The sequence below is a fragment of the Podarcis vaucheri genome (genome assembly GCF_965113315.1).
Source record: "Podarcis vaucheri genome assembly, chromosome: 7".
NCBI lineage: Eukaryota > Metazoa > Chordata > Lepidosauria > Squamata > Lacertidae > Podarcis > Podarcis vaucheri.
This window is the reverse complement of record NC_138765.1, coordinates 39,194,042-39,218,358: the sequence shown is the minus strand read 5'-3', so window position 1 is coordinate 39,218,358 and position 24,317 is coordinate 39,194,042. Positions and strand designations below refer to the sequence as shown.

The 24,317-nt window shown below is 49.3% G+C and overlaps 1 protein-coding gene across 1 annotated transcript in view; it reads right to left on the bottom strand.

The window, feature by feature from the left end:
• The window catches only part of BCAR1 (BCAR1 scaffold protein, Cas family member), a 39,299-nt gene extending 18,258 nt beyond the window's left edge, over nt 1-21,041 (bottom strand). The window contains exon 1 of the mRNA XM_082233466.1: nt 20,892-21,041. Coding sequence (XP_082089592.1) covers nt 20,892-20,903 — 12 coding nt within the window. The 5' untranslated portion in view covers nt 20,904-21,041. The remainder of the gene's footprint in view (nt 1-20,891) is intronic.
• Between the last annotated feature and the right edge of the window lie 3,276 nt (nt 21,042-24,317).

Here is a 24,317-nt window from a genome sequence, read left to right as displayed (position 1 = left end):
AATAGGCAGGTCATGTTGCTTTCACAATGACAGATCCCAGCGTAAGTGTGGGAATTGGAAAAGAGCTTTCCTGAATATTGTTATTGTGCTGATTGGAGAAAATTCCTCAGAAATCTGGCCCAGAGGAAAGAAGAAAGAGTCCCTACAAAAGAGGAATGGCAAACTAAGCTGATGGACTATGCTGAAATGGCAAAGCTGACCGGGAAGCTCAGGAACCAAGAAGACAAAAACTTCAGGAAAGAATGGAGGGAAATTAAAATTTATTTAGGAGACCACTGTAAGCAGATGAAAACATTAGCAGGATTATTATTACACTTGTAGTGTAATAAATATGGTGGATAATATAGATATAAAACATAGATCACAATACAATATGCAGTTGAAAACATTGACATTAGGACCCACTGAGGGGGTGGGGGGTAGTTATGAGATTCAGAGAAATCTCTGTATATGGAAATGTATTTGTATATGTTTGGAAAATGTGTCTATTTGAAAAATCAAATAAAAAGATCACAAAAAATAGAACATTCCTCAGAAACAAGCCCTTCAGTGAAATTTCCCTTTGGGGGCAGCCTTGCACCTTGGAGCAAGCATCCTGCCCCCCCCACCCCGGCTGTTTATTGCTTGGGCTGGAAGGACAGAGCAAGGCATGCCAGGTCAGATGTGCCTCTGGGGAAAGGAATGCAAGACAACAACATCTAGGTGGACAAGACCTGCCATGCACACCACAAAGAGTAACCTTACTCCGAAACTTCCACAGAAAACACTAAGCTTTTTTGGGGGGGGGGGCCTCTGCCACTGAGCTATGAACCTCTTCTGGGTTTTGAACAAGGGATGTCCCCAACCTTAGTTTAGGAAGCTACAGGTCCCAGAATTATTTGAGGGAAGATGTGGCTGTTTAAAGTGGTACAATACTGCTTTAAATGAGGCCAAGCATTCAGATAACTATCCATTTAAAAGAGTTTTTTGTTCGTTGCCTTAAAGACAGGTTCAAATAAATGTATTTCAAATGTACAGTGGTGCTTCAGGTTAAGTACTTAATTCATTCCGGAGGTCCTGAAACTGTTCTTAACCTGAAGCACCACTTTAGCTAATGGGGCCTCCTGCTGCCGCCGCGCCGCCGGAGCAAGATTTCTGTTCTTATCCTGAAGCAAAGTTCTTAACCTGAAGCACTATTTCTGCGTTAGCGGAGTGTGTAACCTGAAGCGCATGTAACCTGAAGCGTATGTAACCTGAGGTATCACTGTATTTCAAACAAATAAAAACAGAAAAACAGGCATGCTATCCATGGTGCCCAACCAACCTCACTCCCTAAAGCAGCTGTCACCAACTTCAGATGTCAACGCCCTCCAGATGTTTTAGACTACAACTCCCATCAGGCCCAACCAGGTGCTGATAGGAATTGTAGTCCAAAGCAGCTGAAGGGCACCAGTTGGTGGAAGATGCCCAGTAGAAAACAAGTCATGAAAAAGGTGGAAGACAAGACTAATTATTTATTGTATTCATATCCCACCTTTTTCTCCCTCTCATTTAATCCTCACAACATCTTGCAAGGTAGATTAAGCTGGGAGGCCATGACCTTCCCTTTTTCTTCTCCAGCTGTCCCTGGAAACACTTTGCAGGGATGAAGGAGTTAAACCTCACCTTTCCTCCAGTCAGAGGAATGCATGATTAATGTAGCTTTTAAAAAAATACTTTTTAAAAAAGGCAGCAGGAAGCCGTCCAAAGGGCCCCAGTTGCTCAGATAGGAGTTTGATTACAACATAACGCTCATTGCTCACGCAAAGTCTTACTAAATGGGCATCTTGTGAGCTCATACACTGAAGGGGAAATTACTCTGAAAGCAGATGACTCACTTCCATCAAAAAGTCCTTTAAAGCAGGGCTCCCATTTCCGGCTGAGCCTTCTCCTAAAAAAGACCAGCCCTTGAACCAGTCCAGACCTTAGCCTGCCCCACTCACCTATGGTTTGGGACACAGGCCTATAGGTCAATAAAAACGTGCTGTCTTGGGGGACACACACACACCACCAACTGGTTTCGCTGAAAGGAGGCCAAGAGTTGTCACTCCAGAAGGGTCTCTGAGAGGGCTCACTAACATTTCAACCCATGATTTCAACAACAACGAAAGACAGGAGAGTATGTGACTGGCAAGGTATATACAAGGAAATCCCAATTCCTCACATTATGCTTCTTTTTAGGGGTGAGGAACCTCAGGACCGAGGGCCAGAGGTGCCCCCACCCAGGCCTCTCCATTTGGTCCTTGAAATTTCCCGCTTCCCAGGCCACACACCCCACCAGCCCTGCTCCGGAGCCCCCTCGATTGCTTTTGCCTGGTTGGATTGTGTCCTTGAAGTGTGATAATGCTTACCTAGATGTACATTTATGTGTGTAGAAACATGTGGCTGGAATGTAGCCGAGATCCTGTCTGCACTGTCCATTTAAAGCAGTTTCATACCACTTTAAACAGGCATGGCTTCCCCCAAAGAATTATGGGAGCTGTCGCTTGCTAAGGGTGCTGAGAGTTATTAAGACACCCCTATTCCCCTGAAAGAGCTACAGTTACCAGAGTCAATCCCTCTTCCCAGGGAACTCTGGGAATTGTACCTCTGTGAGTACCCCTCTCAGCACCCTTAAAACAAACTACAACTCTCAGACTTCCTTGGGAGAAGCCATGCCTGTTTAAATTGGTATGATACTGCTTTAAATAGACAGTGCAGACAGGGTCTAGGCTACATTCCAGCCACATAAAAGTAAAAGCCATGACTGTTTAAAGTGGTATGATACTACTTTAAATGTATATTTATATATTCCACCCACTTTCATATCTGGCCCCACCAACTACTGTCATGCGGCCCCAGGAAGGTTCCCTATGATCAAACACAGCCCTCAGTCAAAAAAAGGTTTCCCCTCCCTCTGCGCCACAGGCAATTCTTAGTCCAATCTTGATGGGAAACAATCTGCCCCTTCCAACCAGCACCCAGATAACTTTTCAGAAACAGAGAGACAAAGGACTGCCCAAACTGAAACTACAAATGCAAGGTAGAAAACTAACAGCAGCGTTACAACACGACTCTCTGGATCTTTACTTGTAATTAAACCATTCAATACAGTGGGATTTACTCCAAAGTAAGTGAACATGGGGTTGCAGCTCTAATGAGACTGAGAAAATACTGTTTCACAGACAAAGTTAAAAGCCCTTCACAAACATCTCAGAAATCCCCACAACAGCGCTGTAGGGTAGGTCTGCTTTGCAGAAGGAAGCTAGAGAGAGTGGGTTGCCTAAGAATTACCCATGAAGTCTAAACTAATGCAACAATAGCAGTTGGCTTTTAAGAGTGAAAATTCATAGTCCCAATATTATAATCAAAAGGACCCAGGAAGAAAGGTGATGCTAATGACAGGCCAGTTTCTACTCCTTATGTTGGGATCTTCCTTCCTTCAGGACTTACAATGTGGTTCTCGCGACATAATCTTCGAGGAAACTAGTGAAATTGGCATTAAGTAAAGTGGGCTCTCCAAAAAGCTCCATTCACCACAAATAGCAGGCAGAAACTAGGATGCACAAGCTCTTCCCAACCAAAGAGGAACAAAGGATAAGGATTATTTATCTTCTGCTCCAAGGGCCAAAATGCACATTCCACCCAGGCCACTAAAACTTGCTCAGGACAGCTGCTTCTCCAGGCAAAAGCTGACTGCTCCAGGTACAGCGTCAACGCAATAACGCTTGGTCCTTGCAACATTGTCGTTGACAGTTTATTGTCTTGGCTGCAGGCCATTGCAAAACAGAAGTATGCATACAGCAGACAATAAAGCACTGTACCACACGAGCAGCCAAATAAATGTGTGCCAGTCGCTCTGCAAAGGCAAACAATTGAAAAGCTGGTGTTTTGCAAAGTCTTAAAGAGGATAAGTTATGGAGCATGCAGTCCCTGGTTCAAACGTCCCAAAGGCTATGAACTCATTACTTCATGCAAAAATGGCCACCAGCTTGGGTGGCTTTACACAGATTTGTGGAGGAAATGTCCCATCTAGTCTGGCATCCTGTTCTCACAGCGGCCAACCAGATGCCTGTGGGAAACCCACAAGCAAGATTCGAGTATCTACCGTATTTTTTGCTCTATAAGACGCACCAGACCACAAGACGCACCTAGTTTTTGGAGGAGGAAAACAAGAAAAAAAATATTCTGAATCTCAGAAGCCAGAACAGCAAGAGGGATCGCTGTGCAGTGAAAGCAGCAATCCCTCTTGCTGTTCTGGCTTCTGGGATAGCTGCACAGCTTGCATTCGCTCCATAAGACACACACACATTTCCCCATACTTTTTAGGAGGGAAAAAGTGAGTCTTATAGAGCAAAAAATACGGTATATCTCACCTTTTATTCCAATGAGTTCAAGGTGGATGGTTCCCTGCCTCCTCATTTACTCCCACAACAATCACATGAGACAGGTTAGGCTGAAAGGTAGTGACTGGTCCAATGTGACCCGGTGAGCTTCATGACCAGGTGGAGATTTGAATCCTGGTCTCCCAGTCTAACACTGTAAGCACTACACCACACTGTCTCTATAGTTTAAAGTGCTGTTCCAGGAGGCAAATAGAAAGGGCAGGTGGGAAGGCATGTCCACTCCCTAGAGTGGACTTCTCTAACCTTGGGTCCTCCAGATGCTTTGGACTACAATTCCCATCAGTCCCAGTCAGCACAGTGGCCACACTTCTGTCACCCCAGCACCATATGGCCATGCTGGCTATGACTGGTGGGAGTTGTAGACCAAAGCATATGGAGGGCCCCAGGAGGCATTGATATCTGGACCAATTAGTGAGGCAGATGTTCCCGAATGTGTGTGTATTGATATCCTACGTGAAGATGTTTGTCACTAATGCCAAACACCTTTCTGAAGAGACCCTAAAACCTGCACCAATAGATTCAAATTACAAAAAAGGAGATTCTAACTAAATATCAGGAAGAACTTTCTGACAGTAAGAGCTGTTCAACAGTGGAGAAGAAGGTGGTGGACTCTCCTCCACTGGAGGTTTTTAAGCAGAGGTTGGGTGGGAATCCGTCATGGATATTTTAGCTGAGATTCCCACACAGCAGGGGTTGGACTAGATGACCCTTGGGGTGCAGGTTCTACAATTCTATGAAAAATTCTACTTCTAGGCCATTTCATTTTTAAATCCTTTCATCCGAGGTCCCAGGATAGATGGTCCTTCAGCTAAGGAGGCATATCAGAGCTTGCTTAGGGAGCCTTGCATTTTGCAAGAAACCCAACCATATACCTAGCCACTACTGTTGTGTTTTGAAATATCAGGCACTGCTTTTCCTGTGCAAACAGCACCCAGAGCAGGGTGAAACTTGCAGAGGTCATGGGGTGGGTTAACCCCTTCCCTGCCCAGCAACTCTCCTTTATAGCCACTCATCTCTCAGATAGTGACCCAGATCCACGTTTGCAGCTAGGCCAGAGCCCTAGCAAAGAAAGGGGGCAGCTTGCAGCAGAAAGGATAAAGCTGGGTTCCTTCCATTTTCCCCCTGCAAGTCAACCCCCAACCCCCTGAAACTTTACACTAGAGAAGCAGAAGCTTGGGCAGGAAGTGGGGTAGCTTTTTCAGAGTTATGGGATGGGAACACATTTCTATGGGTCACGGACCCACAGATTACAGCAAACACACACACACACATGCACAGAGAGAGAGAGAGAGAGAGTACCCCTTCCTTCCTCCCCCCCTCTCATTCTGGCCTGGAGAAGGCCACAGTGAAGATGTCAGAGGGTCACCTGTGGCTCCCAGGCCACCCACTGGTGACCCTCTGTGGCCAACTAGAGGCAGAGGACACTGTTCCACCCTCAGGGCAGCTATTTGAAAACAGCCAATCCTGTTGGCACAGACTGGGAATTTCAGAGGCGTGCCAACCACAACCGCTCACTGACTCTAGCACAAGTGATTCAAAGGCTACTGTTGAGTCGCTGTGTAGCTGTGGAATCCGCCCACTCGGGTACATCAGAGATAAAAGCTGCAAATATTGATACGAGCACTTCAGGGAGTCATTGTTGCACTTGGCCCCACTCCAGTTCCCATCCCTTGACCTCATAAACCCCCGAGGAGTGTGGAGGGTGTTGGGGGAACTCAGCCCATGATGACGAGCAGCACAGCTTGCCTGGGAGAAGATGCTTGCAACTCAACCAAGTTGAAGCCATGACCTGTGATGCCAACTGGGCAACAGTTGCACCATGATAATACCTACATTTTACCCTTTTCAAGCTGGGCACCAAGAGTGAGGGGAAAGGCAGGGAAGGTATGGGAAAAGGCAAGGTTTGCAAACTTTTTTTCCTGCTTCAGGGAACTCTTTCTAAATCAACCTCTCTGTTAAGAACACCCACACACCCATCGTCTGCCACAGCACCCTTGGGAGTTGCAGAAGATTTTGGAAGCATTCCAGCAAAGGAGTGGGCCAAAAGCAGTCTGGGTTCTACTGGCAGATCACAGGAGGATGCCAAGTAGATAGGCAATTGTTTAACCATTTACAGTGGACAGCCTTAGTCCACTGGGAGAGTATCTGCCTTGCACAGAAGGTCCCAGGTTCAATTCCGAGGCAGAGCTGAGAAAGACACTTTCTGAAACCCTGGAGAACCACTGGCAGGAGGTATAGGTGAATCTACAGGGCCTTGAACTGGCTGTAGGAAGTCTGCGCTCCCCCCAGTGAAATGCACACCTGTGACACCACTTTAGACACACTTGATTTATTTGCTGCACTTCTATAACACTCTTACTGAGCTGCTCACTAACCTCAGCTTCTAGGCAACCCAAGGATTCTGGAATGGGAGTCCATGTAGGGCAGGAGATAGAAATGGGTGGACTTGAGAACAGGAGGGCCAGATTCAAATTCCTTATCAGCCTTGAAAACTTCAGAAGCCAATCTCGAATCACAAATTGCCTGGAGTGCTCATCTTCAAAGGATGTTGAGCAGTGGCATAAAGAGTGGTCTATCCCAAGCCAAGACACTGTTCTTCCTAGCTGGAACCTTCTGGGTGCACAACAGGGGCTGCGCTGCTAGTGAGCTGGAGCACTTCCCCAAGCATCCCTCCAGATGAGTTGCTGCTGGAAAGTAATTCCCAGTGCATTTGCATCCTCTGGGATTGGACGCAGGCACCTAGCAGAACACCCTCAGCCTCAGAGGCATTTTTGAACACCTTCCAATCAGGTAACACACCCAGAAGATTGACTCACCAGAAGTGGGGAGGAGGCACTACCCAGAGGAGCTCTTTGCTGGGCATGGGAGACTGAGGTGTGCGCCTCCAGTCGCAGAAAACAAAAAAAGGCGTGACTCAGAAGTTTAAAGAACACCATGCAAAATCTGAGCAGAGCAGCCAAGTCAAAACAGCCCTCCTGTAGGAGCCACAGGCTGCTTTTGTCTCCCGCAACCACACATTCCTCAGCAAGCTAGAACAGAGCTGTGGTTACTCAGCCCCAGTCAAATGCTGCTCACGGACAGCGGTGCAGTCAATCCACCCACCAGCTTGCAAGGGGAACCTGAGCAACAATGAGTGGTTTTGTGCATGCGAAGCTGCAATGGGATCGTCCCAGGAAGCCAGCCATACAAGGGACAAGGCGCTGCAGGGAGAGGGAGATGTCGAAATACCTGTGAATATGCAATTGCACAAGAATTCTCAAAACTGACTGATGTGCTGGCTGGGAATGATGCAAGTTGCAGTCAAAAACATTTGGGGGGCACCAATTTGAGGAAGGGTGATGTAAAGTTTGTGGCTGTAAACTACCTCTGGTGCACTGTTAGGCAGGTGCCACGGAAATGCAGCAACAGCCAGGCTTTGGGTAAGGCAGCTGCACATGCATGTGTTTCATGCTGGGGTGTGTGTGCAGTGGTGGACCATGAGCTTTGTGTCCCATCCAAGGTCCCAGGTACAACCCCAAGCATCTCCAGGGAGAGATGAACCTCAGCCTAAGTCCCTGGATACTTCTGTTCCCTCTGCAATAGTAGGCCAGGTGGGCCATTGATAAGATGGCTCTGACTCACTGAGAGAATTTCCTATGTACACAAAGCTGATGCAGGGCTCCAGCTCTCAAATATGGAAGCCTGTTCCCAGCAGTCCCAAAGTTCATGTTGCTGGCACTCCTGTTATGGCTTCTCCACAAACCCAGGAGTCTGCCAAGCACAACACAAGCCACAATAAGCACCACCCCCCGGAAGACACACAAATTTAATATCAAACCTAGTCAATGCCTACTTCAATAGCCCCGTTGTGGAAGAGCAGCACACTGAAGAACAATTTATCTGGGGTCTAGCCAAAGACACCCTCCCATTCTTGCCAAAATCTGTGCACACACACCCCCACTTGTCCATGGGTTTCTAACACACACACACACACCCCTCCATCCAGTTAGCCAGGGCTCTCCATGGTGCATTAGCTAATTCCTTGGCTAAGATGGAGACAGGAAACTAGGAGGGAAAATGAGTGAATGAAGTCTCCTTAAAGTCCTGCATTCCACTGCAAGGGCAACTAGGTTGTTCATGTCATTTGCAGAATGCCCTACTAAACCAGGGATTTCCAACCTTTTTGGGCCTGGGGGCATATCTGGGGCAATAAAGAAACCCACAGGCACCATTAAAAATGGAAAACAATCATTTCACAAAATAAAAATGGGCAATGCTCAGAATCTTCCCACCCACACCAAAAGAGCAGGCAAAACTGCCACAGTACCCCCATACAAATAAAATACAGTACAGACAAAAAAAGCAGGCCAGTGTTGTTGTTGTTGTTATAATATTTCTATACCACCCTTCATTCAAAGATCACATTGTGGTTTACAATATAAAAAAACAGAAAAATACATAACAAAGTCACAAACAAAAACAATAACCCCAGGGGTCAGCAAACTTTTTCAGCAGGGGGCTGGTCCACTGTCCCTCAGACCTTGTGGGGGTCCGGACTATATTTTGAAGGGGAAAAAATGAACGAATTCCTATGCCCCACAAATAACTCAAAAAATGCATTTTAAATAAAAGCACACATTCTACTGATTTATAAACACCAGGCAGGCCCCACAATAACCCAGAGATGCATTTTAAATAAAAAGAAACATTCTACTCATGCAAAAACACACTGATTCCCGGACCTTCCGCGGGCCGGATTTAGAAGGCGATTGGGCCGAATCCGGCCCCTGGGTCTTAGTTCCCTTCAGTTTTTGGACCTTTCCAGGCACCAGGGTGTCTCTCTGAGGGCACCATGACTCCCACCCGCGGGTTATGTTGGAGACCCCAGCTCTACAGCCCCTGTTTAAAACATTACAGCTTCCCCCACTCTGCCCGCGCACACAGATCCGTCCCCATCAGCTCTAGAGTGGTGGAAAATTGGCCACTAGCCACCAAAGCACTGCTAATTGTCTAAACTGATTTCCATGCTTCCCTCAGGGAGGATGGTGCACTTGCTTTGCGGACAAGCTTGTGGCCTGGAGCTGCGGCTTGCATTCTGCTCTCCAAAATGCTCATTTAAGAAAACCAACAAATCATTAGGGCATCACTCAGACAATAGCAACTCTGTTGTCGTGTGCCTGTCAGCTGCTTGTGTGTGCCAGGACTTACCAATCCTACAGCACTGCTGTGCTATTCTTGCTTTGTTTTTAATTAAAACAAGATCCTCAACATTATTCCTTTAAAAAAAAAATCTACTGTGAATTTCAAGGCCAAGCTTAAAATCCAGCAGAGAAGAAGACATTTTTGTGAGTCCTTCTGATAAAATGAAGCATGTCCTGGCCAGAGATTCTCCCAGAATGCACTTGGCTTCCTTCATTTTGGAGATCCCACTGCTTTTTGCAATGGCCCATTGAGTTCTCAGTCCACAACATCCCTGGAAGTTTCTCTTTTACTGACAGCAGAATGAGGCTTTTGAGATAGCAGTTTGCCCCCCAAAACACACAAGGTGTCCAAGGCAGATTGCCCAAACCCAGTTCTATGGGTTCTATGAGTTCCAAACCTCATGAATCCCAGTAAATCTCTGCCCAGACTGCCTTTATTCCAGAGAAGCAAAAAACCCTGGTTAGGGGATGGTAAATAAAATGTTCCTCATGGAGGAACAAAAAAAAAATCTGCAAAAGTGGGAGGGATAGCATGCCACAGAGAAAGGTTCTGTCATCCCTTTGGTGCAGTACTGATGCTATACTGTATATGCAAGGCATTTTTTGCTTCTTATTTTTTAGGCATGGGAGAGCATTCAAAATTGTCATTCTGTTCAGGATATCTGAAGTGGCCCAGTCCATTTTCCCACCTCAGAACTCTGCCCCCTCCTTCCCCTGGTCGAGCATAGCCAGCTGCACAAAGGTAGTTGGGTTCTTCTCCAAAACTAGGAAAGACCACTCATTTCCTCTTCTCTCCCATGTGATGAGCCCAACAATTGGTGTGAACTGTTTTGGCAAGCGCTTGACAATGAAGTCAGGAAGCAGCCTGAAGCAGAGACCTCCCACCCGCCCCCTTGTGCCTCAGTGACCCAGAAAATGAGCCAGCAAACCAGGGCATTCCCTCACCTCCCAGAGAAATCAGACAGAGCTACCTGGCGCCCAGAGGGAGGTGGGAAGGAGAAGAACCTGGGTCTGGGGCAGCCTTCAGATGTTTCGGAGCACAGCTCCTGCTGGGTCAGCACTACAACTCCCATCAGGCTGGTGCTACAACTCCCAAAGGGCCCAGCCGGAGCTGGCTGGAGTTGCCTTCCAAAACATCTGGAGGGCACTAGGTTTGCAAAGGCTGCCCTACAGTAACTGCAGGACCAGGCAATGCCACCAAGAAGAATATTCAGAAGAATCCCCCCTCCCTCTCATATCAACCTAGAACTGGGCTAGGGCTGTGTGGGATCAAATGAAGACGGCCGTCTTTCTTGAATCTATTGCCAAAAAGCAGTGCTCCTACCCAGAGTGCAAAATGAAATTAACTTCTCACTCCCACACGATTTGGAAATGGATTTTTACTCAGGCTAGGCCCTATTTGAAGGCAATGCTGGGGGTGTAAACTATATATATGTGTGTGCTGGGTTACTCTCGTTTACATCACGTTTAAACTGGGTCACCGGTTTTGACACCAGCAGTCTTCGACCGCCAGGACAGAATCCATGGCTCAAGTACGTGCCATGCTTGCAAGACAATGCCTCGTGCACACAGAAAGCAGCCGTGTTAAGGCTTTAATGTCAGCATCATATGAACTAGATGACGATGTGCAGAAAGGCATACACTCAGAAGTACAGGAACCGAGAGCTTTAAGAACACTAAGGACCAGAAGCTTAGATGTCCATTCTTATTTCCAATATTTACACCCCACTTTTCTACTGAAAAGAAAGGTAAATCAAGGCAGGTTTTTAAAAAGCAGAATAAATAAATATACAAATATACAACTTTAATGAAAGCATCTAATGCAACAGAAACAGCCTGGCCTTGTTTTTCCAAGTTCCAGGTGCCACCACTCAAAGGCCCTGTCTTTTGCACCTACCAACTATTCAGCCAATGAGGTGGGGGTGGGGTCCAGAGAAGGGCCTTAGAAGTGGATCGTAGAGACCGGGCAGGTTCCTATAAAGGAGGCAAATCTGGAGCCCTCCAGATGTTGCTGGTGCAAAATGCCCATCATCCCTGGGGCTGATGGAAGCTGGGAGTCCAAGCAACATCTGGAGGGCCACCGGCAGCTGCTTTTAGACCCAGAGGGCTTACAGCTTTGAATGTATAAAACCAGCACTTTGAATTAAGCCTGGAAACAGACTGGTAACACAGAGGAGTGCAGGACTTGTGGAAAGGAGCAGTACAAGAATAGCAATGGGAAAGGACTTTGACAGGATTGAATTGACAGAGGGGTAGAGATAGAGACCCGCTCAGAACCACTTTGCACTCTACATAAGGAACAATGGACAGAGGTGCATCCCTCAACAAAGAATGAGGCACGTGCTGTAGGGGATGTGCTGGCTAGGACTGATAAAAACTTGAGCCCAGAGCATATAGAGGGCCCCAGATGCTTCGGACAGGAGTAACCACTGCAACATTAGTGCTGCAGCAGCAAACGTGGCGGCTGCACAAAAATATACTGTGGCTCTTGTGGTCACCCTCTTGCTCTCCTTTTACACAGCAAGCACACAAACACACATCCCTTCCCACACGTATGAAGCTTGCTTGAAGGCTGCAGACCCTTGAGAGGCTGCCGTGCCCCGATTCCAGAAGTGACCATTTGCTCCAAAGGCCATTCTGAGCCTGACGCTGTGATGGGAAAGCTGCTGGGAAGGCAGCTGATCAAAACCTCCTCCACTCACTTCCCAACACCCTGTCCAAACACGACTGCCGTGCTGTGTAAGCCATTCCTGAGGCCCAGCCTGTAGCTGGAGGCTAGCAATACTGCACCGGGCGGCATGCCTGCACTCATTCTGCTCCTGCTTGGGGAAGGGAGGGCAGCAGATCCCCAGAGGGAAGCGGGTGGGATTCAGCTGGGTCCATTCTGCTTGCCAGACCCAAACAGCTCCTCTCTCTGATGGTGGCAGGCCACGCTCACAGCATCCCCAAGGAAACTTTGGCAGCAATGAACCATAACGTTTCACCTGCCCTATGCAACCAGAGAGATGAACACAAAGACAGCCTTCTGGATCAGGCCAGTGGCCCATCTAGGCCAGTATCTGGTCCTCACAATAGTCAACCAGATGCCCTAATGGGGAACCTGCAAGCAGGACCTGATCACAAGAGCCCTCTCCCATCCTGTGATTTCCAGCAACTGGTATTCAGAAGCATTGTGGTCTCCAGCTGTGGAGGCAAAGCATAGCCATCGTTGCTAGTAGCAATTGATAGCCTTCTCCTCCATGAATTTGCCTTATCCTCTTTTAAAGCCATCCAGGTGAGTGGCCACCACTCACCTCCTGCAGCAGCGAGTTCCATAGTTTAACGGGTGCTGCAATAAGAAGTGCTTCCTTTTATCTGTCCTGAATCTCCCAACATTCAGCTTCACTGGGTGTCTGTCACTTTGAGAGTCCTGCACTCCGTGATTCACTAAGAGGTCACAGAGAATGCCAGGATGCGGCCTTCCAACTGTGCTCAGTGGTGCACAGTCTGAATGCATTCTGCCAAGGGTGTTCTGCAACACTGCATGGGTCTCCCTCCCTGAAACTACGTTTGTTCCAAGCAAGGGCTCAGCACGCTACCAGTTTGGCCTGCAATTGCCAGGACTCCATGCAATGCCGGCTAATAAGACCACAGAGAGGCCCCTGCCGCTTTGGTCAAGGGCACTTGCTGCGTGTAGTACTTTGCATGGGGGTCAAGTCAGCCCTGCACTGCACATGACCGCCATCTATAACCAGCGCCTGCTGCTGGTGCTGCTCTATTCCTGTCAAGACTTGCTTGGGAGACTAACACAGACTTTTCTTGTGTGTTTTGTGCCTGTAGTCATGAAAACTGCAGGCACCAGCCGCAGACATCAGTCCCTGGTGAGCCTCAGGCACTGCCTCCTCCCTCCGTCTCCTCCCCTCCCCTGCCCCAATTCTGCCATTGCTTCACACCTTCCCTGACTTAGCATTTATACAACCAATGGGCAGAAGAGCAAAGCATTTTGGGGAAGTGGGGCAGGGAGACAGAAGGAACAAGAGGACCCCAGTGAAATTTGCAGCCTTGAATGCTCAGAAATGACAGATTCATAGAACGGTAGAGTTGGAAGGGCACCAAAGGGACATCTGGCCTGAATCCTGCAATTTTGTGGGTTCACCCATATTGTTGTTCCAAGCGGACAGCGAGCTCCAGAAATTCTCCATCGTCCATATGACTGTTCTCCTTCAAATCGCTGCCTTCCCTCTACCTCAGCCTGGATTTTCTTATTCCAGTGATACTCCGAAAAGACGACCTGACAAAAATCCATATTAAGGGCCAGAAAAGTGTGGGGAGGCAGGAATTTGGAGGAGTTATGTCTACAACCTCTCTTGATGCTTCTGTGAATCTTCTGCACAGCACCCTCCTTTGCAAAATTGGGGATTCCCAAACCCAGCGCACCCCTTCAGAGAGCCCCAGGTGCCTGAAACCACAACAACTCAAGCAGCAAAAGTGGCCACCACTTGGCCCCAAACAGGCTCCTTTTGGGTCCTTGCATCATAAGCATCTTGCATCTGCAGACTGCAGAAGGAAAAAGCCACTGGGGGTTGGAGTGAGGTGGGCTTTCCAGAAAATTTGGAATTGGGAAATGTTCCTTTGCAAGTCAGGCTAACTTTCAGCAGAAAATGTTCTGTTTGCATTAGATACTTTTCCAATGTCAAAGGGATTGGTTTAATTTGCCAGGTTTATCTTACTTGTATTTAGCTGAACAAAGCTGAAAACTTTAAAAGAGCCAAGCTGGCCTAATACTGTATTTGCCAATGGAAAATTATAAAAGATAAAAGCATTGGGAAATTTTCCATGCCACATCACTGGTTGGAGGCGTTCTTACTAATGGGGTTCAAAATGTTTAGAGAGAGGCATTGTTGCCCTCGGTGTATCTCAGCCATCTTCAACCTGGTGTCCTCTGGATACTTCAGACTACAACTCCCATCAGCTCCAGTAAGCACAGCCTAATGGGATTTGTAGTCCGAAATATCCAGAGGGTGCCAGGCTGTGGAAGACTAGTGTGCACCCATTTTTATTTTGTCCCAATGCCACTCCCAGTCAAGTTAGTTAGGCAGGTCTCTGAACCTGTGCAACTCCCCTCCCCAAAAAATGTTTGCCAGATGCAGAAAGTCTCCTTTGAGAGGGAAAAGGGTGCAAATCTAGCCCTCACCCATTCCCCAGTGCAGTGGGGGGGGGGAGTCTCCCAAGCTGGTCTCCCTTGAGCTGCCCACCAGGCTTGTTTTCATTGCCTAGCATGCAAAGCAGCAATAAACAAGTGTACACTAGGGCATGTGCAGAGTGCACACCCATTCTTCACCACTGACTGCAGCCAGCAATCCCACACCTCCTTGTTTAGGATGTGGGAGTCTTCGCAGCTTAAGAGGATGCGGATATTTCAAGCCCTACTTTTTCTCTTTAGAAATTACGCTCTAGCAGAGGTGGGAAAGAGAACCAGCAAGTTCTTTCTGCACACAGGGCAACATTTGGCCCATGCCAGACAGGTGCTTCCTGACACGGATCCCTCTTCGACCGTGGTGCTCGCAGAAAGGTAGAGAGCGCCTCCCAGCCCAAGCCACCACCACCCCAGCCTGGTCAGTGGAGTTAACTGCCTCCAACTTGTTGGTGAATCATTAACTCAGGGTTCAGCAGCTGCCACACACACACAGAGTTCAGCTGCCAGAAGGCAGGCTCTGCCCAGTCAATTACTCACCCAGCGCAGCCTGCTGGTGCCAAGAGAGGGGAGGGGAGACAGAAGAGCCAATGGCAAAGGAGTCCATAAGGATGGCTGGGGGGGGGGTGGAGGGAGATGGACACACGCACATACACACAGCTGGCCAGGCTCCTCCTCTGTACTTAATTCCATGGAGTCTGCAAACATGTGGTCCTCCAGACGTGGAAGCCCCCACAGCCCAAACCCCTCCCAGCACAAGGATTCTGTAGCAAGGGAAATGCTCTTTACTCCTCCTACACAGGAGCACCTTCTATCAAGTACAGGCAACTCCCCATTTACATGGAGCCTCAAGCCACTAAAGTGTTGCTGAAGTTTGGAGCCCAAATCTCAGCTTCATCACCCCCAATTCCAAGCAGTGACCTACCCAACCAGACACGTACACTGGTACCTCGGGTTACAGACGCTTTAGGTTACAGACTCCGCTAACCCAGAAATAGTACCTCGGGTTCAGGATGAGAACAGAAATCGTTGACCAGTGGCACGGCAGCAGTGAGAGGCCTTATTAGCTAAAGTGGTTCCTCAGGTTAAGAACGGACCTCCAGAACGAATCAAGTTCTTCATCCGAGGTACCACTGTAATATCAGATGTGCTAGAGCTTTTAAAAGCAAGGGATGGCCATGAACTTTCCAGAGGCATCTGCTGCCGGCTGGCTGGCCTCAGAGACGCTAGGGTCTTGGAGTGATCCCATCAAGGTAGCCCTTATGACATCCATTAGACATTAGGAAGTGCCCCCCCTTCTCTCTCTTAAAGGACCCTGTCTCCAAGCTGACAATCCTGCCCAAGCCTTTGGAGTGTCAGAGGGACTCCTTTAGACAAGGCAATAACATTTTGAAGTAACAAAATGGAGCGACAGTGTGTCCTGCCTCCCAAGGCTGTTGAGAAGAGGCCTGCTGGGTCAGACTCAAAGTCCATCTAGCCCTGGATCCTGTTCTCACAGTGGCCAACCAGGTGCCCATTATGGGAAAGCCAAAAGCAGGACCCAAGAGCAGCAGCACTCTCTCCAGCAACCAATACTCAGAGTTATACTGCCTCTACTCCTAGTAGGCAAGGATAAGGTTGTGAATAATGCAGACTGAAGGATGGAAACGGTGCAAAAGTCAGGAGACAGCAAGACAGGGGAATCCCCTATGACAAATTCTTTCAGGGTCCCTTCCAGTCACTACAAAGGAGTCCAAGTGGGAGGGCACTTCAGTCTTTTAAGGTGGCTGTTCAGACTGACACACAGATGCGGGGGGAGTTGCAGAGACACCCCAGAACCAACATCTTTCTCTCACAAACACACTTGTCCCACAGGCATCATCAGGTTACACTTCGCCAAAGGTAAGGCCAGCTGCCTTTTCTTGACACAGGCATCCACTCAGGAATTCAACTTCCAAGCCAGAAAACATGGAACAAAGACCCAGACTCTGTATCTGGGTGTAAAGGACTCTCCTAGCCTTGTGGGTCAGCACAACAGATGGGGAAGGGCAAGTGGGACAAATGGGGGTGGGGGAAGCAGAGGCATCAAATATTCCCTCCCCATTCAGAGCACTCAGCAGAGAATACTGGCAACCACATTCAGGATTATAGAACGGCACCTGGAAGATGTATCCACCAGAGCGCTCCTAGGCCTTCCAGGTAACAAAAAGGGAGTTATTGGCAAGCCTGAAACTCATTTCACAAGGACTCCTAAGCAGCCAGAAGGCAGTCTTCATGACAACCTAAGAAGAGCTTGGCTGCTGGATCAGGCCAAAGACCTGTTTGGTCCATCATCCTGTTCTCATAGTGGCCAATTGGATGCCCCCAATGGGAAACCCACAAGTAGGAGCTGAGTGCCACAGAGCTCTCCCCACTTGTGATTCCCAGTAACTGATATTCAGAAGCATCACTGCCTCTGACACCAGAGGCAGCGCTCACAGTCCACAGCCTGCTGCTCATACAGCAGCCTTTACCAAATTGGTGACATCCAGATGTTCTGGACTACAACTCCCATCAGTCCCAGTCTCAGTTAGTGACAAGAATCAAACAGGATGGAGGATTTCGTATATCCACCTTCAGCTGGTGTGTGTGTGTGACAGAGAGAGAACAAGCAAAGCTTTGAATCACACAGAAAAGTACAGAAATGATTTCAGGGATGGTTTGGCCACAGGGCATCAAACACAGGCACACATTTTCAGCAGTTGTGCTTCCTCCTGCTGACCACCTAATTTCAGGCCTCGCCAAGTTTCCATTCTGACCAGGCATAACTTTATTCTGTTCTGCCAGCTAACCAGGCCTCAAGCATTCCCATGGTCTGGCTCCATCAGGCTCTGCCTGGAACAAAGTCACACTCCATTTCTATTACTTTGCGGGATCAACGGCTCCCAGAGCTGGAGATGAAACAGCCAGCCGTGGGACTCCTTGGGTGTAATCCTTGCCAGGACCAACAACTGGCACAAGAGGCAGAGAGATGTAAACATGCGTAGCTCATGGGGAGGCCTTCCCATCTCCAACTGGCTGCCTCCATAAGACAGAGCTTTTCAAATGCACAAATCACAGCATTTCTCCCCTCCAGCAAATCTTGCACAACAGCCGGGAGGTCTGGACACCCACCAAATATAGATAACCAGGAGCTCCAGCAAGGAAGAGGGCGAATGAAAGCTTCATATGTGTACCAGAATACACACCCAGATGAGCACAGTAGGGATTGCTCCAGAGTATACAGGCTGTGAACCTACAACGGATCAGGGACTGTGAAATTTTACAGCTCGTAGCATTCGAGCGGCCACAGACCAGCGCCAGGATTTGGCTCTAGTGAAATCTGTCAAAACAGAGCTGTTTCCTGGCATTGCCAATTATCACGGCTCATTTGAACAGGATTTCTCTCTTCTTATTCATGAACAAAACATTGCAGGCATCTCTGATGTCAGAACATATAAACAAAGCAGCTGAACTTAAGCACTTAAAAATCTCATTTAGTTCAGTGGGAGGTTTCTACACACATTTCTATCTTTCCCATTGGGGCTGGCTGTGGGCAAACTGTAGACCTCCAGAGGTTGCTGGACTCCCATCATCCCTGACCATGCTGGGGATGACCATGCTGGGGCTGATGGGAGTTGTAGTCCAAAACATCTAGAAGGCACCAGGCTAGGGGAAGCCAGCATCTCTCCATCACCTCTTTTCACCCCACACCAGTCCGCAGTCTCTTGGCATTCCAACAAAAGAACAAGTGCAAGTGCCTGCACAGCGAGATGGGCCAAGAAAGCAAGTCAAACTAGGCTCTACAGAGGATGGCAAAATAAAACTGAAGGCTACAAATGACCAATGTGAGTAGGAAGAAGAGGGAACACACACACCTCAGATTCTGAGCAACAGCAAAAAAACACTCATCAGGAAATGTTATTCAGGAGTCATTTCACCCCACCTGACCTGTTATGGTAAATTCCAGGAGGGTTCACCACATTTGAGTATTAGAGCAAAAATTCAGCACACACACACAATTGCACACTTTCAAGACTAACAGTACTATCCTACATGTGTTTTAATGGGGCTTATTCCCTAGTAAGCATGTTTAGCATTGCAGCATAATTAAGGCTTCCCCAGGCAATAGTCTCTTTCACTGGATGCTTGAAACATTACCCTCAATTGGCAGATATGTCTACATGTATAGGTCAGGGAAGGGACGCGGGTGGCGCTGCGGGTTAAAGCCTCAGCGCCTAGGGCTTGCCGATCGAAAGGTCGGCGGTTCGAATCCCCGCGGCGGGGTGCGCTCCCGCTGCTCGGTCCCAGCGCCTGCCAACCTAGCAGCTCGAAAGCACCCCCGGGGGCAAGTAGATAAATAGGTACCGCTTACCAGCGGGAAGGTAAACGGCGTTCCGTGTGCGGCTCTGGCTCGCCAGAGCAGCGTTGTCACGCTGGCCACGTGACCCGGAAGTGTCTCCGGACAGCGCTGGCCCCCGGCCAATAGATGTGAGATGGGCGCACAAACCCCAGAGTCTGTCAAGACTGGCCCGTTCGGGCAGGGGTACCTTTACCTTTATAGGTCAGGGAGTTGGGGAATCATAATGCCTAAAGACAAAGGAGCCAACATGGTGTAGTGCTTAAGAGTATTTAGCTAGGACTGTAAAGATCTCAGTTCAAATCCCTACACTGCCATGAGGTTCATTCTCTGACCTTGGGGCAGTCCCTATCTTTCAACTTAATCTACCTCACAGGTTGTTGTGAGGATATAATCAGAATATATATAATCAGAAACATCCAGAATCATTGGGGGAGGGAGAGTCCACAAATTCATGCTTCACACACTTCCTAAGTTTATCCAACTCTCACCTTGAAACTAGCAAGATTTACTTTCAGTTATCACTGCAACTCTCTCTAAATGATAATAATCCACTTTTCCCAAAATGTTGGTTTGGATCCAGACCAATGGGATTCAGGGACATTTTGGGAGTGCCAGCGTACACTAATACCCTACCTGTCCCAAGGCCAGGCCTAAACAGCATTTGCCACAACACACATTTCATGGGGCTTGGCTCTAGAACCAGTCTGCTGCTCTTGGGGTGCTCAGGAGTGAGTGGTTACCTTCCATTCATTGCACACTTGGGGTAAGTAAATGAAGGGGCCCCGGGAATAGTTATTACCTGGGGGTCAATATACACTGCAGAGTGGAACCTTGCCATGTCCGTGGTGCTGCCCTGAAGAGGCTGGGGGTGGGATATTTTCAGCCTTTCGGGTGCCACAGAGCTCTTCGTCGCTGCGTCCCCTTCAGCCGGGAGAAGCCGCGCTCAGTTTTAGTCTCAAACTAGACCCCCGGTCCAAAGTCATCCTCGGTTCCCACCGGCCGCTGGAAAACCTGCCGCAGCAGGCCCAAGGCGGAAAGGACCGGACAGGGGGAGGCTGGCTTCGGGCAAGCTACTCTCCCCGAGCCCACGGCCCCGCAACGTCCCGCCCACCTCACTTCCCCGGGAAGAAGACGGGGGATACCAAAGATGTTGCTCTTTCCTTCCTGATCCCGACCCCGACCTTGGGAGCGGGGGTAAGAACAGCCTTTGGTTTTCCCGGACCGGGGGAGAGAAACCAAGTGCCCTCTCGTGTCCGGTTGGGTTCCTAACATGGGGGTTGGGCAGCACTGACACCCCCCCTCCGGACTCCCGCCTTTTCTTTCTCTCTCTGCCCCCTCCCCAAAAGCGGGAAGGGAAAGGGGGCAGCCCGCGCCCTCCTGCTCCTCCCGCTCCGCCTGTTGCCTGGAGAGGCGCTTCTGCGCCGGGGCTCGGCGGCCACGTCAGGGCGCTCCCGGCTGCAGCCCCGGCGGGAAGGCACGTCCGTCCCGGGGCCGCCGCAAGCCGAGCCTCGCTTCCCACAGGGGCCGGCCAGCCGAAAGCCCGGCGCTCGAGTCGGAAGCGCGTCCCCCCAGCCGACCACGGACGCGGCCAAGACTCGCCTCCAAGTGGCTTTCCGAGTAGGGGGCTCTCTCTCAGCCTCCTGCTCCCAGGCGGAGAAAGTCAGCCGTCGGTCCCCCACCCTCCCGCCGCCCAGCCTCGTTCCCTCCCCGGGTCTCTCCTCTCCCTCTGCCAGACTTGAGGGCTCGCTCGGCCTCTCCCGACGGCGCCCACTTACCAGGTAGTTCATCTTCCCGGCGCGGCCGCAGTGCCCCCTGGTCGTGCGCCTTAACGCATGATCCCGCCGGCTGGCTGGCTGCGGCACTGGCGGCGTCTGCTTCCCGCTCCCGCAGCCGGGCCGACGGCTAAGCAGAGACGGAGCGCGAGCAGAAGCGAAGCGAGAGAGCCAGCTCCTGGGAAGGAGGAGGGAGGGCGAGGAAGACGGATCCCCCCTCCCGTTCCTGCCGCCGCCCTAAGCCGCCTTCATTGGTTGCCCGGGAGAAAAGGAGGCGGCGCTGCCGAGCCAGGAACGGGACGGCCAGGCTGCCTCCGCCTGGCACCGAAAGGGGGCTGGACGCACGGCGGCGGCGGCGGCCCCGTCCGCAGGGACGGCGGGCGGAGAAAAAGAGGCGGATTGTCTGACTCCAGATGGGCCTCCGCCGCCGCCGCCTCCCCTCGCTCGCCCGGAGCACAGCGGCTCCATTGAGCTCGCCGCCGCGCCAGGGAAGGGGCGCTGCGTGCCCAGATTTGCCGCTCGCCCGCCTTGGTCGGGCAGGCCCAGCAGCTGGAGGCCGGAGCGAGGCTTGGGGTTCGCCAAATGCCGGCGCTCGGCCCGAAGAAGGAAGGAGGGGCAGGTGTGGGGAAAGGAAGAACGAGCGTGCCTCTGAGCATACGCAGAGGGACCCGGGGCTCTAGGCCCCTTCGTCTGAAATCAGGCGGGAACCTTGCAGCGATTCCCGTTTCCCTGCGCTGCGTGCAGAGCGCTTAAAAGGAGGAATTGTGAGGTAGGAAGTCCCTGGTTCAAATCTCACCTCAAGACATAAACTGACAGTCTCTCAAGCTCAGCCCTCCCAGATGCAGAGCAGAGATGAGATTAATAGCCCACCCAGCAGGGTTGTTGTGAGGATTAGTGATGTCATATTAGGTGAGGCACTATGGGACACTTAAAATGTGCTGTGCCTTTGACAACCTGTTGCTGTCCAGATGTTTTGGACTGCAACTCCCATCAACTCCAGACACCACTGTGATGGGGATCGCCAGCCAAAGCAACCGGAGGGAACGAGGTTGGCAAATGCACTTCTGCTATTAATTAGCCAACAACACCTTTAGGCAGTAAAAAATAATAATTACTGAATCATATAACATGAGAAATGACTTTTTAAAAATAATAATTCCAGGTATTGCCCCTGAAATCCATGGGTGCACAACTCCCGTTTATTCTGCATCCAGTTCACTCCTGCCGCTGGTTCGTGACATTATCCATAACTCGCATCTGTCCTGTAGTTTCTTGAGAAATACTGTGTTTTATTATAAGTTTCGTTTATTTTATGTCCTGCTTTTCTCCCAGTGCAGGACCCAAGGGCTCCCACAGCATATATTAAAACAAATACAACTAAAAATACACACTTAAAAAAATATAAATATGTTTAAAATGTAATTAAATGGTTAACCCTATTAAAAATAGCATTGAAAACAAAACCATTAAAAAATTTCAACTCCCACCCTCAGAAGACAAACAGTGGCGACCTGGAAAGACATCCAATTGCATGAGGTGCAAATGTGATGTGAAGTGTACTGAGGGCTGGGGAGACACTTCCTGTGTTTTAAGCTGGTAATATGTCCATTAGGATTCCAGCCCTGGTAGTTTGACACATGATCTGGTGACTGAGCTTGCATTTCCCCATTTCTGTGAAATGGTGTAGTCTTAAGCATGTGTACTCTGTGTTATCAATTATATGTATTAACGCAGTGTCACTGGGCAGTGAATGTTGGCATCATGGAGTATGCGAAATTCAAGACAGACAGACGCAGTGCATTATAGCAGCGGGATTGGGATTCTGTGGCCTGCAGGTCCCATCGCCGCTGCCCATTGGCCGGGTTGGTTGGTGCTGATAGGAATAGGAGTCCAGCAAGATCTGAAAGGCCACAGTGGTGCCTCGCAAGACGAAATTAATTTTGTTGTCTTGCGATTTTTTTCGTCTTGCGAAGCACGGTGTCGGGAAAGTTTTGGAAAAGCTTCAAAAATCACCAAAGTCTTTAAAAACCTCAAAAAAGGCTACCACACCACGTTCTATGAGTTGCTCCTCGAAGTCAAGTCGCAACTGTATTAACGGTGTTAAGAAAAAGGAAACAAACTTGCAAGACGTTTACGTCTTGCGAAGCAAGCCCATAGGGAAAATTGTCTTGCGAAGCAGCTCAAAAAACGAAAAACCCTTTCGTCTAGCGAGTTTTTCGTCTTGCGAGGCATTCTTTTTGCGGGGCTCCACTGTATAGGATTATGGAGCCCACCTAGAGACCCTTCCCAACATCTTCTGGGACCTGTAGTTGAAGGTTGTGCATGAGAGGAATCGGCCCAAAACCCATCAGGCACAAACACCTCTCATACCACACATTGTTTTTTCCAGCAATAACGGACCAAAGCTCTAAAACTGCTTTTCCCAGCAGCCTCAGCCAGTGTGGCCAGTAGCTCTCCTGGCTTAAAGCTCCTCAGCTTCTTGACTTTAGCGGCATTTGATCCCCTGACATGGGCATCTTTTACACTTGTTCAGACATGAATGCTGGCAATGCAGGACAGAAAGGTGGAAAGAGTATCACATCTAATTCGATTGTACATTTTAGCCAGTCTAAGATTTACATTGCAATTACAGGCCTGGAAAATGGGGAGGGGGAAATCCCTCCTAATGTCACATGTAGAAACGCCGTTAGGGTGGTTTTCTTTTCTTTCCTCTTAAAAGTCCCTATGCTTATTTTGCTCCATGATTTCATTTTCCAGTACCAGCATCATCAGGGTGAGAATCTCTCATTTTATCATCTGCACCTCAGAAGGTCCTCCCAGTTCTGCCACGGCCATTTCCTTGTCTCGTAAACCCAAATGCCTAGAAAACATGGGCATATCTGCCTCCACTCAGGAAGGGCAGGACATTCTTGACTTCTCCGCAACTGATAATGGCACACAGAGCAGGTTGTTTCTGCACATGAGACTTAAATAGCCTCTCTGAGCTCCTCTCATGCCCCTTACATCAAGGTCTGCTGACTGTTCATCACAATTTCTGTTGACATTGCATTCTGCACCAGATGCAGGGAGCCCTTTTTCAACCCAAGGGCTGCATTGCATTCTGGGAAGCCTTGGGGGGGAGGAGCACATGCCAGTGGTAGGTGGAGCTAAATACAAAACTAGGCGGAGCAATTAATGCAAATTCTACCTTTGTACGGTAGGCTAGTTTCTATCTATTCTTAGTCCTCCAGGCAAGCATAAGGCATGATCAGAATTCAAGAGAGGCAAAAACACTCAAGAAAGATGCAAAGTAGGATTGGTAAATGGCATGGTCCTGGGAAAAATGGGCATGGCTGGGGCGGGATATGACATGGGGAGACTCCTGAGGGCCAGATGGAGAGATTTAGAGGGGCACATTTGGCCCCAAGGACCTGAGGTTCCCCCACCCCA